The following is a 13,374-nucleotide window of genomic DNA, read 5'->3' as shown; positions in this document are numbered from 1 at the left end:
GTTTCAGAAAAGGATTAGAGAGATAATTCAATCTTTACTTACTTTTTTTTTTTTTTTTTTTTTTTTTGTACCTTGATTTCCTCAGTGACGTCTAGAAATGATATTGTGAGTAAGATTGCTCATGGTAGAGACACGAGTGAAAATCAAAGAATAATAGCCTTCATTCTGACTAAGAAAGCACTGCACTAACTTTTCAGACGCTGCCCTCTCAAGACGTTTCTAAAACACGCTTATCTGTGTTCCAGGAGTCGGGAGACAAGTCGAGTACGAGCAACTTCCAAACAGGCCGAGTTGTTCCCGGACTCGTTGAGTCCTGTTGACAGACCACGCGAGTCCATGCAGCAGTGCTTCCACCAGCTGGAGAGCCAAGAGTGGTGAGTAGACTCTTTACTCTTCATCTCCAATTGGTTTATCCAACGGAAATGTTGAATATTTGTGTGTTTTTAGATACATATCAGGACTTGATTGTTTATGTTAAGTTATATTCTGTTCCCTGCCCTTATTTGCATGTGACAGCAAACCGAAGCCTTCCCGGTAGCAGCCAAGAAAATAGTTCCGTCGCTGCAACGAGATAGAAACCTCCCTTATGTTCTTCTTTTCTGCCCGAAAGGGGAACTATTTATAAATTACAGACACCATAGGGTCAGGAGCAGTATTGCAGAACTTCTCAAAAAATCTGGTAGATTTGAAGTCTTTGAAGAAGTGCACTGTATCTCTAGCGATGGATCCAATAAACGTGCAGACAATGTCGCGATTGACAGAAAGAGAAACATCAGCGTTGTTCAAGCTCTTAAGTCTTCAGGCTTTTTCAATCGTGAAATTACCAGCGTTTCGCCCCAGTGCAGCAGTGGGCTAATCGCCGTCACTGCACTGTCCTATATGGAAGGCTTGCAGTGGTGTCCCAACGGCGCACTAGCTGCAGCGTCTTGGATAGGTGCAGCATTCCAACTGATGTGCCTACTGCTGCACTGGGGCGAAACGCTGGTAATTTCACGATTGAAAAACCTATAGAGCTTATATTTTTTAACATTTGCAGTCGATGAAATTAAATTATGGTTTCCTTCTAGGAACCTTATATTTTTTTTTTTTTTATAAAGGCCATCAGCGTTGGTATTGATCCAACAATAAGGTTTGAGAGTAACAGTTCACAGGCCAAAGAAGTTGATTCTGAAAAGAAGAGACTTTACGAGCCCTGTTTTAAGGACTGTGAAGAAAAGTGTCACATACCCGCCAGTTGCTGGGAGGTGATTGAATTACTCTTCGCTGCGCGAGGATCTGTCACAAAATTTTTAGTCAATTTCTTCCTTCAGTTCGGTATTCCTACTTCGTTTTTAAAAGATGTTTCTTTAGATGATTTACGAAATTCATTACCAATGGTAAATCACTATGTGTACAATATATGAAAAGAAAAACAAAGTTTTCCTGATCGGGGAGAGCTGTACAACAGGGGAATTTCAAAATTAAAAAATCAATAAGCTCATTTTATCCTCAGATAAATAATACTAAAATGACTATCTATTTGATGCTGTTACCGTAAGGTACCCCTTGATCTAGGACAGCTATCCCTTGTGGATTTTCTTTCTCTCTAATATAACTAGCAGTTGTACCCGTTCTTCGTACGGGAATTTGCAATGGATTACATGTTTCCTTCATGAATTTATGCGAAGTTACATGCCTGTATTGAAACGATTAATACGACGTGTTAAACTAGTATTTTTCTATTCTTTTAATTTTATAATTTGCTTTACGTGGCACCGACACAGATAGGCCTTATGGCGACGATGGCATAGGAAAGGCTTAGGAGTGGGAAGGAACCGGCCGTGGCCTTAATTAAGGTACAGCCCAAGCATTTACCCGGCGTGAAAATGGGAAACCACGGAAAACTATCTCCAGGGCTTCCGACATTGGGGTTCGAACTCACTATCTCCCGGATGCCCTAACCGCACGGGCAACTCGCCCGGTATTTTTCTATCTAAGAACGTGGCAGTAACGTGAATTACGATAAAGATTAACGAAGTAGAGACAGAATGAGGACGATTAGAGAGTTTATTGTACGGTACAGTTCCTGGTTCGAGACTGTGCGAAAGTCTCGGTTATGTATTGTTCTTTCTCTGACCACTGGAGTGGTGCTGTGCCTGAAGACTCATGAAACCCATCGTTGATTATAACCTCCTTCCCTTATTATGTGTTCTATCGAAAAAAGTAACGATTTAGTTGTTTCCGTCAACCCACCTTGAAGCGACATGCACCAAGTATTCTACGGGACGTGGACTAAAAATCCGATTTTTCGTAAACATCTCCATTATTTACAGTCGTACGATAAATAAGTATATGACATAACATAAGGGAAATAACATATACGTAAAAGTTTGTTATATACAGTCTTTTGATAGACCTAATTTAACAAATATATATTAAGGAGTGTAAAATCGTCCTATAAACGCCCAGTCTGTTCAGGGATTTAGAAATGAATTTGGCCCTTAAACCTATCCAAGGACAGGTAGATTCTAAATATGAAGTTCAGTAGAAATATATCCAGTAGTTTTCTACTTACAAGAACTCAGACAAACAGACAACAAAGCTTAAACAAATATCCAAATGGTCATTATTAGACCTGAAACGGATTACTGTATGAAAATTTTGCCAAAATATTCAATGTACAGACACACCCTCGTTACCATAATTATTATTTATATAGATTATAAACGCATATTTTGGTCTTATTTCGAAATTAATTCATGTTTTGCGCATTTTTTGTTTGTAAAAGTGCCATATTTTAGTCATATTAGGACGGTTTGACGGCAGCTCTAGCTGTGCATTTGCAGTACTAAAAAGGAAAACGGAAAACCCCTGTTATTGAGTCGTTTGCTTTCACAAAAACAACCGTCATTTAGCATTCTGTTATACATCCGAGCCCGAGAAAATTTATTATTTTATTTATGACACGATGATCGGCTTAATATAGAGTAGAGGGAGGTATATTCGTGATACACGTAAGTCCGTGATATATCTCTGAATAAGTATCATGAAGTCCCCTATTGCAGACTAAGCATTTCAATATTACTACTAGTTCCCTGAGTTCTTAACAGATGTCTCTAGCTACTTGCATTGGTCTTCATCGCTCTAGCGGACACGTGATACTTATTCAAAGATTTATCACGAACTTACTTGCATCACGAACATATCTCCTTTTACCCTACATTTCTAAGAGGGCGTTTACGAACAGAAGACGATGGGACAGACGCACACATCGGTTAGAGATGTAATTTGTTTATTACAGAGAAACCTGCGTGATTTCGTAGCGTAGTTAATAAAAATGTAACATATTCCATTATTCCTTTCCAATTCTAACATTTGGAATGTAAAATTGATTTCTAGTTTTCATAAATCCTATTGTTCCTCGATATCAAATTTCTAGTCCGCCTCTGTGGTGTAGTGGTTAGTGTGATAAGCTGCCACCCCCAGAGGCTCGGGTTTGATTCCCGACTCTGCCACGAACTTTGAAAAGTGGTGCGAGGACTGGAACGGGGTCCACTCAGACTCGGGAGGTCAACTGAGTATAGAGGGTTCGATTCCCACCTCATCCATCCTCGAAATAGTTTTCGTGGTTTCCCACTTCTCCTCCAGGAAAATTCCGGGATGGTCCCTAATTTAAGACCACGGCCGCTTCCTTCCCTCTTCCTTGTCTACCCCTTCCGATCTTCCCTTCACCCCATGAGGCCTCTGATCAGCATAGCAGGTGAAGCCACCTGGGCGAGGTACTGGTCCTTCTTCCCAGTTCCATCCACGACCCAAAGTCTCACGCTCCAGGACACTGCCCTTGAGGCGGTAGAGGTGGGATCCCTCGCTGAGTCCGAGGGAAAAACCAACCCTGAAGGGTAAACAGATTAAGAAAGCAGAAAGAGATAACGAATCAAATTTCTAACACTGTATGTATATTCCGATTTTTAAAATGTTACGGTACTAGTCTTTTTTAAACGTACGCTTACTGCACGCAGTCTCATATTATGCGTTTGGTAGCTGAACTAGTGAAAATGGACTGTATTTAAATGTGTATATTCAGAAACCTGATATGAAAATAATAATAATAATAATAATAATAATAATAATAATAATAATAATAATAATAATAATAATAATAATGCCAGAATTTAACATACGGTAGTAGGTAAAAATTTTGTTTAGAAATTCCATCCGATCCGAACCGGACGTTAACATCTCACTCGTAACATAAAAGATGACTTTCCGTGGCTGTTGCGTTCTCTCTCTCTCTCTCTCTCTCTCTGTGGGTGGGGGTAGCAGCGAAGGAGTTGGTTGGAGACCACGGGGCCCTTAGCTGAGTCCTGTCATTGTTAACACTTACTTGTGCCAGGCTCCTCACTTTCATCTATCGTATGCAAATTACCTTGATCAACTCTTGTTCTTTTCCGACCCCGGCGGTATTAGAGTACTCGAGGCCTAGGGCGTTTTTCATTTTCACGCCCTTCGTCGCTCTTGTCTTTCTGTGGCCGATATCTTCATTTTACGAAATGTCGCACTCTTCCATTTCGTCCCTCTGATGTAGTGTTAATAGAGAATGGTTGCCTAGTTGTACTTCCTCTTAAAACAATAATCACCGCCACCAACCATTAAATAATTATATCTATGAATCAGACAGCGTTTTATTCGTAACAGTATGCAGCCTGATTTTATGGACGTCGCGCCAAAAAATCAATAGATTTTCTTCTAAAAATCACAGCAAGAGAACCAGCCAGCTTTTGGACGGGATGATGAGCCGAAATGGCGTCGCCATCTGCTTTCTTCCAGTTTAAAGAGTGCTAATAGCAAAGGCGTGGGTTTGTATGCTGCAAGAGAGAACGGTCACCGCGTGGAGGCTGGAGAGAAATGACTTCTTCATGACGTAATTCTTCCAGAACGCTTTCTACATTACCCTACCTCAACGCAGCTGACAGGCGATATAAGCATGTCCACCCACGTGGGTGCTCCAACACTACTATCGGGGTAAAAAAAAAACATCGTTAAACACGTCGGGGGTGAATGCCACATCGTAATGATCCTTAAGGGTTCAATATAAACGGAACAGTGCGTGTTATTCTCGTTTCTATAACAAAGGAATTGGCCGCGCGGAACCTATCGCGTTGCCGTGATCTTGTATTCGAGAGATCGTGCGTTCAAAACTCACCGTCGACTGTCCTGAAGATTTTTTAAAAAATTTCCGATATCCACAACAGGTACATGTTGGGTCTGTAGCTTAATTAAGAAAACCCAGAAGTGTAAAGGGATCAAAAAATACATTTATATTGCAATACATTCTCCTAAATTTTCAGAAAAAAGTATGTTTTTGTATTGTTTTACGTTCCTATTTAGTTCTTAACCATCTATTTAAAAAAGACGGTGCGTTGTTAATGTGTGCGGTACCTACTAAGTTTGATCTTTCGATCACATTTTCTCTAAACTTAGATATCTCTTTCAGTAATTATACGGTAAAATGAAATGGTGTACGGTATGGCTTTTAGTGCCGGGAGTGTCCGAGGACATGTTCGGCTCGCCAGGTGCAGGTCTTTCGATTTGATTCCCGTAGGCGACCTGCGCGTCGTGATGAGGATGAAATGATTATGAAGACGACACATACACCCAGCCCCCGTGCCGGCGAAATTAACCAATGATGGTTAAAATTCCCGACCCTGCCGGGAATCGAACCCGGGACCCCTGTGATCAAAGGCCAGCACGCTAACCATTTAGCCATGGAGCCGGACATTATACGGTATAGGCCTTTAAAGCTGAAATTTGAGTCAATATAGCAAAACATAACCTCAACGGAAATCCAAGAGACCGGACATTTTATCCGCTGTATACAGAATTTCGTTTCATAAAGGTCGTTAAAAAATTAAATAAAAACCATAAATAGAAATCTCCGTTAGATAATCCTCCAGTGAGTTCATATGTTTGTGGTTTTTTTTTTTGTTTTTGTTTTTTTTTTTTTTTTTTTTTTTTGCGGTATAGTAGTAAAAACAATGTCCGCCTCTGTGGTGTAGTGGTTAACGTGATTACCTACCGATCTACACACCCTTATCTCCTGAAGAAGGAAGAGCCCCCCCCACCCAGTGTGTTCTTGTGTTGCCGACTTCACCGTGACCCACATCAACACAGAGTGCTCCGACCTCTCTAGCCTAAGAAGCAGCCTCGGCCTACAGGAAACACTCAAACGCATATTAGCAGACAGACAGACAGACATTTCCTGGCCAAAATACACATGTAATGAAAAGGATTAGAAAGGAAATTTACTTACAGTATTTTCCGTTATAGTAGCAAAATTTCCTTCCGTTTCCACATCAGACAGGTTCCGTTAAATATGGATAAACATGAAAATTAAACCATAATTCACAGGACCGGGATTTTTTTCCGATAGACAGTTTTCCGGTTAATAAAGGTTCCACTAAAGGGAGGTTTTACTCTATTTTAGAGTTACTAATAAATGCTGAGAAGTGAAATTATGTACTTATGTCAGACTCCAAAATATTATATTACTAGCCATATCTATACCGTAGTAGCTCCATTAAAAGTATTTGGTAATTTTAAAAATCATACATGTACCAGGGGTACACCTTCCCCAGCTAAACTGCGCTTTCTCACTATGGCCATCTATGACAGTGACCAAGAACATTTAAGCTTTTCTAAAACTTTCTTCTCCGATGTTTAGATGGCACTAGCATCTATTTTCTAGTGACCTCTGATGGGCTAATATCCCTATCTACCACCAGGGAAAATTAATTTGTTGCAGATGGTAAACCTTTTTTCTGGTTATTGATTTTTTTGTGCCAAAGTTGTCAACACTCCACCTGGTTCCTCCTCTAACGCAATCTGCCTGTAACTAAGTTTTAGAGCCTATCAAATCCGGGGAAGTTTATGGAAATTTAGTCTATCAACGTTCTGAATTTTAATTTAATCTAGAACTTCCCCTGTGGAGCTATTTAAGGAGAGCACTTTAGGGCCGTCTTGCCTGATTTGCTCCGGTTATTGAGAGTGTGACTTTAACAGAGGTTAGAGGGAGGGGGGGGGGGGGGGGGGCAGACGCAGGGCGTGGCTGGCTTGAAGAAGATCCGGCGCTAACAGGTAATGGCAGATTTTACCTAAACATGTGACTGAGCCAGCGTGTGTTTGGAGAGGACGATTTCAGCAGTTTTCCTTAAAATCTAATATGTAATCTATTCTTGGGGGGGGGGCTGAAATGTAGGATTTTTTGTGCAGTCTTCGGGCTCAATTTATATTCCCTATTGGGAAAATATTTAATGTAAGAGAGCACGAGTAGTGACCCTCAGAACTCTCTCCTTCTACTTTTAAGCTGGGTGACTAAAGTGTTCAACCTCTAAATTTTGGAAATGTGTCTTGGCCTTTAAATATTCCCCTTTAGTCACCCTTTTTAGGCCAGGCTTAACCTCTGTCTCATTGGGCCTTACGCTCACTTAGATTCTTGTCTTTCCAGAATTTTCTTCAAAGAAGTGCTGGTGTTTCACCTCTTTGCCTTTTGTTAATGGCCTGTTTTGTGTAACCTTTTCTTTTCCTTCTTAAGGCCTAGTAGAATGAGTAATTATTCCCCTGTGTATTCTTTATGGTTTTTCAGGTAATCGTGTCTATGTTTAGTTTCCCTTTGGGAAACAGTACATTACTGGTTGTGCAATTTTGTAATTGATAAGCCCGCCATGGGACAACCCGTATATGAATGCCATGAAGTGGGGTCAGCCTATGGGTTTCCAGTGTAATTGAAAATGTAAATAACAACATATTGCTTGATTGAGGCTACTTGGAGCTAAGGCTCTATAATGTGTTCGGAGCAACTATGCTTTTTCATAATATTGTACCTGTCAGGAGCAATTATGTTCTTTCATATGTAGATTAACGACTGGGAGTTTCTCCCAATTAATCTTGTACCTGATTAAGGACTTCTAAGTCCAATGCATTGTTAGAGCTGATGAGCTCGTTGTTAATGTGAATATCCCCAAGTAATATTTAAACTGTTTCTTGTTATGTCATTAAATTACTCTCTCTAAATTTTAAGAAAGGAAAGAAATAAAATTTCCAATGTATTTTTCCTCTAAGTGATCCATTGTCCAGCCATTCACCCCACATGCATCCTTACCTCTGCGTTCCACGATAAATCCCAGGAACAGTATATATAAATATGGGCCACCCTGTATTATTACAGTAATGACCATAAGACTGCTGTATATTTAACAAAACTTATAAAAAAGCCATAAGTTATCTGCAGTGTTTTATTTGTGTACATTGTCACTCAGAAAGTGTATATAACTGTGTCTGGCACTCCTTCTGCTGCTCACGAGCCTTGAGCCAGCTCAGTGAGCGCAGGTCTTGTTCATTTCTGTCCAATAGTCCAATTTCTGAAGTGGATACCATCTATATTATGTTGCAGGGAAGTCACCATGCAGGGACTACAGACTCTAGTTCGTCTATTGCGTCATCACCCGGAACTTCCTCAGTCTCACCTGCACACTGTCACTGTATATCTGGGAAAGCATGTACGTAACCTGAGATCGCAAGTGGCAAGAGCAGCCTGTCAGACGTGTGCGGAGCTATTTGTTGCTTTGCGACGCGCCGTTGAAACGGTTTGTATTTAACGTAATATCTCATAACCATAGACCTACTTCCAGAAATGAACTGTAGACCCATTCAGAGAATGGTCACAGTTCCTTGTTTTTAAGCTGTAGAAACTCAGAATTATAAATCACAGGAAGAAACATTCAGCTGTAGGTTCTGAAGTTCACTACGCCATGCTGCAGGAAGGTACCGTACTCGGAATGAGGAAATAAAGAAGTACGTATAAACCGGCTTTGGTGGTGGGGTTATGTGAGGTGAATAGAGGATAGATTACGTAGGATAATAATGGACTCTGTTATGAAGGGTAAGAAGTAGAGGGAGACCAAGATGGCTATGTTTAGACTCAGTTTATAACGATTTAAAGAGGTATAGAACTAAACGAGGACACAGAACGAGTTACAAGTAGCGGATTGTGCGGCGATTAGTAAATTTACAGAGGCTTGCAGACTGAATGCTGAAAAACATAACAGTCTATAATAAAGATATATTTATTTATTTATTTATTTATTTATTTATTTATTTATTTATTTATTTATTTATTTATTTATTTATTTATTTATTTATTTAAAATACAGTAATGGAAGGCATTTTACACTAATAATCAATCAATCAATCAATCAATCAATCAATCAATCAATCAATCAATCAATCAATCAATCAATCAATCAATCAATCAATCATTTTTCAATGTCTATCAATCAATCAATTAAAAATAGGAGAGGATTTCCACCAATCAATACTTATTTATTGTATATATTAAACTACAGGACCGGTTTCGACCTCATATTCAAGGTCATCTTCAGCTGAACCATACATACATATTTATATAATGAAGCTTTGATTAAGATTGTGGTGTTGAAGGAATGCCATATGATGATGATGTACATTAAGTTACATACAAATGGGGCACGTCTTAGCGTGAACTGGCGTATATGTCATTCTGTACAATATTGCAACTGTCTGTCTAAAATGTTGAAGGTCTTAAAACTAGTGTATAAAACACGTCTTTTCCTAAACTAACTTATATATATGTACAAGATAAAAACAATATATAAAAACACTTCATGCATATGAACATTCTTTCTTGCTTGGTGGTCAATACATCGACTAACTTCTGTATTTAAGTCTTATTCACAGTTGTACACTTCAGCTGCTATTCTTAGAGTTTGTAAAATTGCATGGATAAAAGTTTTGTCTTCCTGTGCGTATGTGAGATAAAACACTTTCAATATTAGAAAGGTACCAAGTGTATGGATGAAATTCAAGTAAAATATGTTCAGCTCTGCTGTGTGTGTTGCCCTTTTATTAGAACCAGTTCATGTTGTCTTTTTGGCGTCCGTAAATTTGGATGACATTGGTTTCAAAGTAGTGGCTCCTTTCCCATTTGTAGCTGTGCAATGATATGTTTATCTGTGGAAGATAAGATTGAGTTATAAGTGATATTGTGTGGAGGAATGTCTAAGGGTTATGTGTGTGAAATGGAATATGTACTTACTGTTGTTGGTGTAGCTGAGTTGTGTTTGACATGCGAGCTTGTAATGTACTACTTCGTGTTCTTCTTGGGCTTATACTAGCTGCTGTGAGGGGAAGGGAAGGAGGGGTATGGAGAGTTGTTGTTGTGCGGGTAGGGATGGAGCTGGGTGTGTTGTTTGGTGTCTTTCTGTTGCTTGTTGCGTTCTGTTTATCGATTAACTTAAGGTAAGGGTTTTTTAGGGCGGGGATAACTGTATTGAAGATGATGTTAGTTTTTTCTGTGTTTTCATTTATGTTGTAATTTGGATTGGTGTACTGATCTAGAGTGATGTAAAATTCTTCTGTTATGTTGAGCAGGGGGCCTTTGGGGTTTATGTTTAGGATTTGCATATCGTTATCGATGTTTGTGAAACTGTGTTTATAGTCTGCGACATGTTGTCCTATTGAGGAAAAATGATTGTGTTTCACTGCGTTTATGTGTTCGTTATATCGGGTTAGGAAGTTTCTACCAGTACGTCCGATATAGCTGGTATCGCAGTTATTACATTTGATACGGTATACCCCTGAGTGGTTGTATTTGTTGTTGCTGTTGATTGTCCTGACATTGTGTATGATGTTGGTACTATTGTGTGTAGTTCTGAATGCTATTCTTAGGTTATGTTTTTTAAAAATGGGTGTTAGTTATGGGGTATATGTGTACATTATTGAAATTGAATAGTGCATAGTCTTTCTTGGGTTCGTTTACTTTTGTTAGTTTGGTTTTGGGTTGGGATTTTATTTTGTGAATGATTTTGTTAACCATTTCTTTCTTGAATCCATTGTTTTTAGCTATGTCATGAATTAATTGTAATTCTTTGTTTAGATCTTCTTTTGTTAACGGTATATTGAATGCTATAGTAGGCTGCTCTTTTGTGTATGTTGGGGTGAACGGAATCCATTTTAATTGTATTTGAGGTATGCGTGGGTTTTCTGTATATTCTGTAAGAAAGGTGGTCATCATGTCTAGTTGTCGTTATGTCCAGGTAGTTCAGTTTGTGATTGTTTTCGGATTCCATGGTAAATTTTATATGGGAATCTATTGTATTGAGTTTATCTAATATATCAGTTTCATTTGTGGACCTATTGTCGGGGATAATAAAGATATCATCAACAAATCTACACCAAAAAAACAACAGTAAGTACATATTCCATTTCACACACATAACCCTGGCACAAGTAACCCTTAGACATTCCTCCACACAATATCACTTATAACTCAATCTTATCTTCCACAGATAAACATATCATTGCACAGCTACAAATGGGAAAGGAGCCACTACTTTGAAACCAATGTCATCCAAATTTACGGACGCCAGAAAGACAACATGAATTGGTTCTAATAAAAGGGCAACACACACAGCAGAGCTGAACATATTTTACTTGAATTTCATCCATACACTTGGCACCTTTTTAAAATTGAAAGTGTTTTATCTCACATACGCACAGGAAGACAAAACTTTTATCCATGCAATTTTACAAACTCTAAGAATAGCAGCTGAAGTGTACAACTGTGAATAAGACTTAAATACAGAAGTTAGTCGATGTATTGACCACCAAGCAAGAACGAATGTTCATATGCATGAAGTGTTTTATATATTGTTTTTATCTTGTACATATATATAAGTTAGTTTAGGAAAAGACGTGTTTTATACACTAGTTTTAAGACCTTCAACATTTTAGACAGACAGTTGCAATATTGTACAGAATGACATATACACCAGTTCACGCTAAGACGTGCCCCATTTGTATGTAACTAAATGTACATCATCATCATATGGCATTCCTTCAACACCACAATCTTAATCAAAGCTTCATTATATAAATAAGTATGTATGGTTCAGCTGAAGATGACCTTGAATATGAGGTCGAAACCGGTCCTGTAGTTTAATATATACAATAAATAAGTATTGATTGGTGGAAATCCTCTCCTATTTTTAATTGTGCAATTGTCAATACGGAAATGAAGATTATAGATTACGATATCAATCAATCAATCAATCAATTACTACTGATTTGCATTTATGGCAGTTGCCCAGGTGGCAAATTCCCTATCTGTTGTTTCCCTAGCCTTTTCTTAAATGATTGCAAAGAAACTGGAATTATATTGAACATCTACATTGGTAAGTTATTCCAATCCCTAACTCTCCTTCCTATAAACAAATATTTTCCCCAATTTGTCCTCTTGAATTCCAACTTTATCTTCATGGACTACACGAGAGGGGGCAATCATCAGGAAGATGGATACTGATATTCTGTGAGTCGGAGCGTGGAATGTTAGAAGTTTGAATTGTTGTGGTAGGTTAGAGAATCTAAAAAGGGAGATAGATAGACTAAAGTTAGATGTAGTTGCTATAAATGAAGTACGTTGGCAGGAAGATCAGGATTTTTGATCAGGCGACTACAAAATTATCAACACCAAATCAAACAGGGGAAATGGAGTTGGTTTAATAATGAATAAGAAACTAGGGCAGCAGATAAGCTGCTATGAGCAGCAGAGTGAAAGGATTATTGTTGTCAAGATAGACACCAAGCCAATGCCCACTACAATAGTGCAGGTCTATATGCCTACTAGTTCAGCACGTCCTTGATGAGTGTGCTGGTTATGACGGATGGTGATCTCCTAGCTCTTTTCCTGGTTGTGACAGGCCTTTGAGTGTGCGGTAGTAGTTGAATATCATATATCGTTGTTGTTGACGTTCTTGGCTGTGATGATTTTGACACTTCGGGTTGTAGTGTGTTATAACAGTGATTACTGATAGCCATATGAAAATGAAAACCTACAACCTGTTTTCCAGTCATTGACCAGGTCAGGGATGTAATGAATGAAGCAGATATAGGCTATTAGTACGATGGGGTGGTGGTGGTGGTGATTATTGTTTTAAGAGGAAGTACAACTAGGCAACCATCCTCTATATAACACTAATCAGAGGGAAAAATGGAAGGGATCCGACACTTCGAAAAATGAAGATATCGGCCAAAGTAAGACAAGGGCCACGAAGGGCATGAAAATGAAAGACTCCCTAGCCCTTGCAAACCTAATAGCGTCGGGGTCGGAAAAGAACAAGAGTTGACCAAGAGAGGTCGGATAGGATAGATGAAAGTGAGGAGCCTGGCACAAGTAAGTGGAAGCAATGCCAGGACTCAGCTGAGGGCCCCGTGATCGCCAACCAACGCTCCAAAGTTCAGAGCCTCTGAGGCCCCTTTTAGTCGCCTTTTACGACAGGCAGGGGATACCGTGGGTGTTATTCT

The 13,374-nt window shown here is 39.1% G+C and overlaps 1 protein-coding gene across 1 annotated transcript in view; it reads left to right on the top strand.

Annotated features, from left to right (window-relative positions):
- Window positions 1-13,374, top strand: part of LOC136880850 (TOG array regulator of axonemal microtubules protein 1) — a 437,167-nt gene that overhangs the window by 396,038 nt on the left and 27,755 nt on the right. Inside the window, exons 22-23 of the mRNA XM_068229140.1 lie at window positions 246-374; window positions 8,429-8,621. Of these exons, the coding sequence (XP_068085241.1) occupies window positions 246-374; window positions 8,429-8,621 (322 nt within the window). The remainder of the gene's footprint in view (window positions 1-245; window positions 375-8,428; window positions 8,622-13,374) is intronic.

The sequence above is a fragment of the Anabrus simplex genome, chromosome 9 (assembly GCF_040414725.1).
Source record: "Anabrus simplex isolate iqAnaSimp1 chromosome 9, ASM4041472v1, whole genome shotgun sequence".
In the NCBI taxonomy this organism is placed as follows: domain Eukaryota; kingdom Metazoa; phylum Arthropoda; class Insecta; order Orthoptera; family Tettigoniidae; genus Anabrus; species Anabrus simplex.
This window is presented reverse-complemented; position numbering and strand designations above follow the sequence as displayed.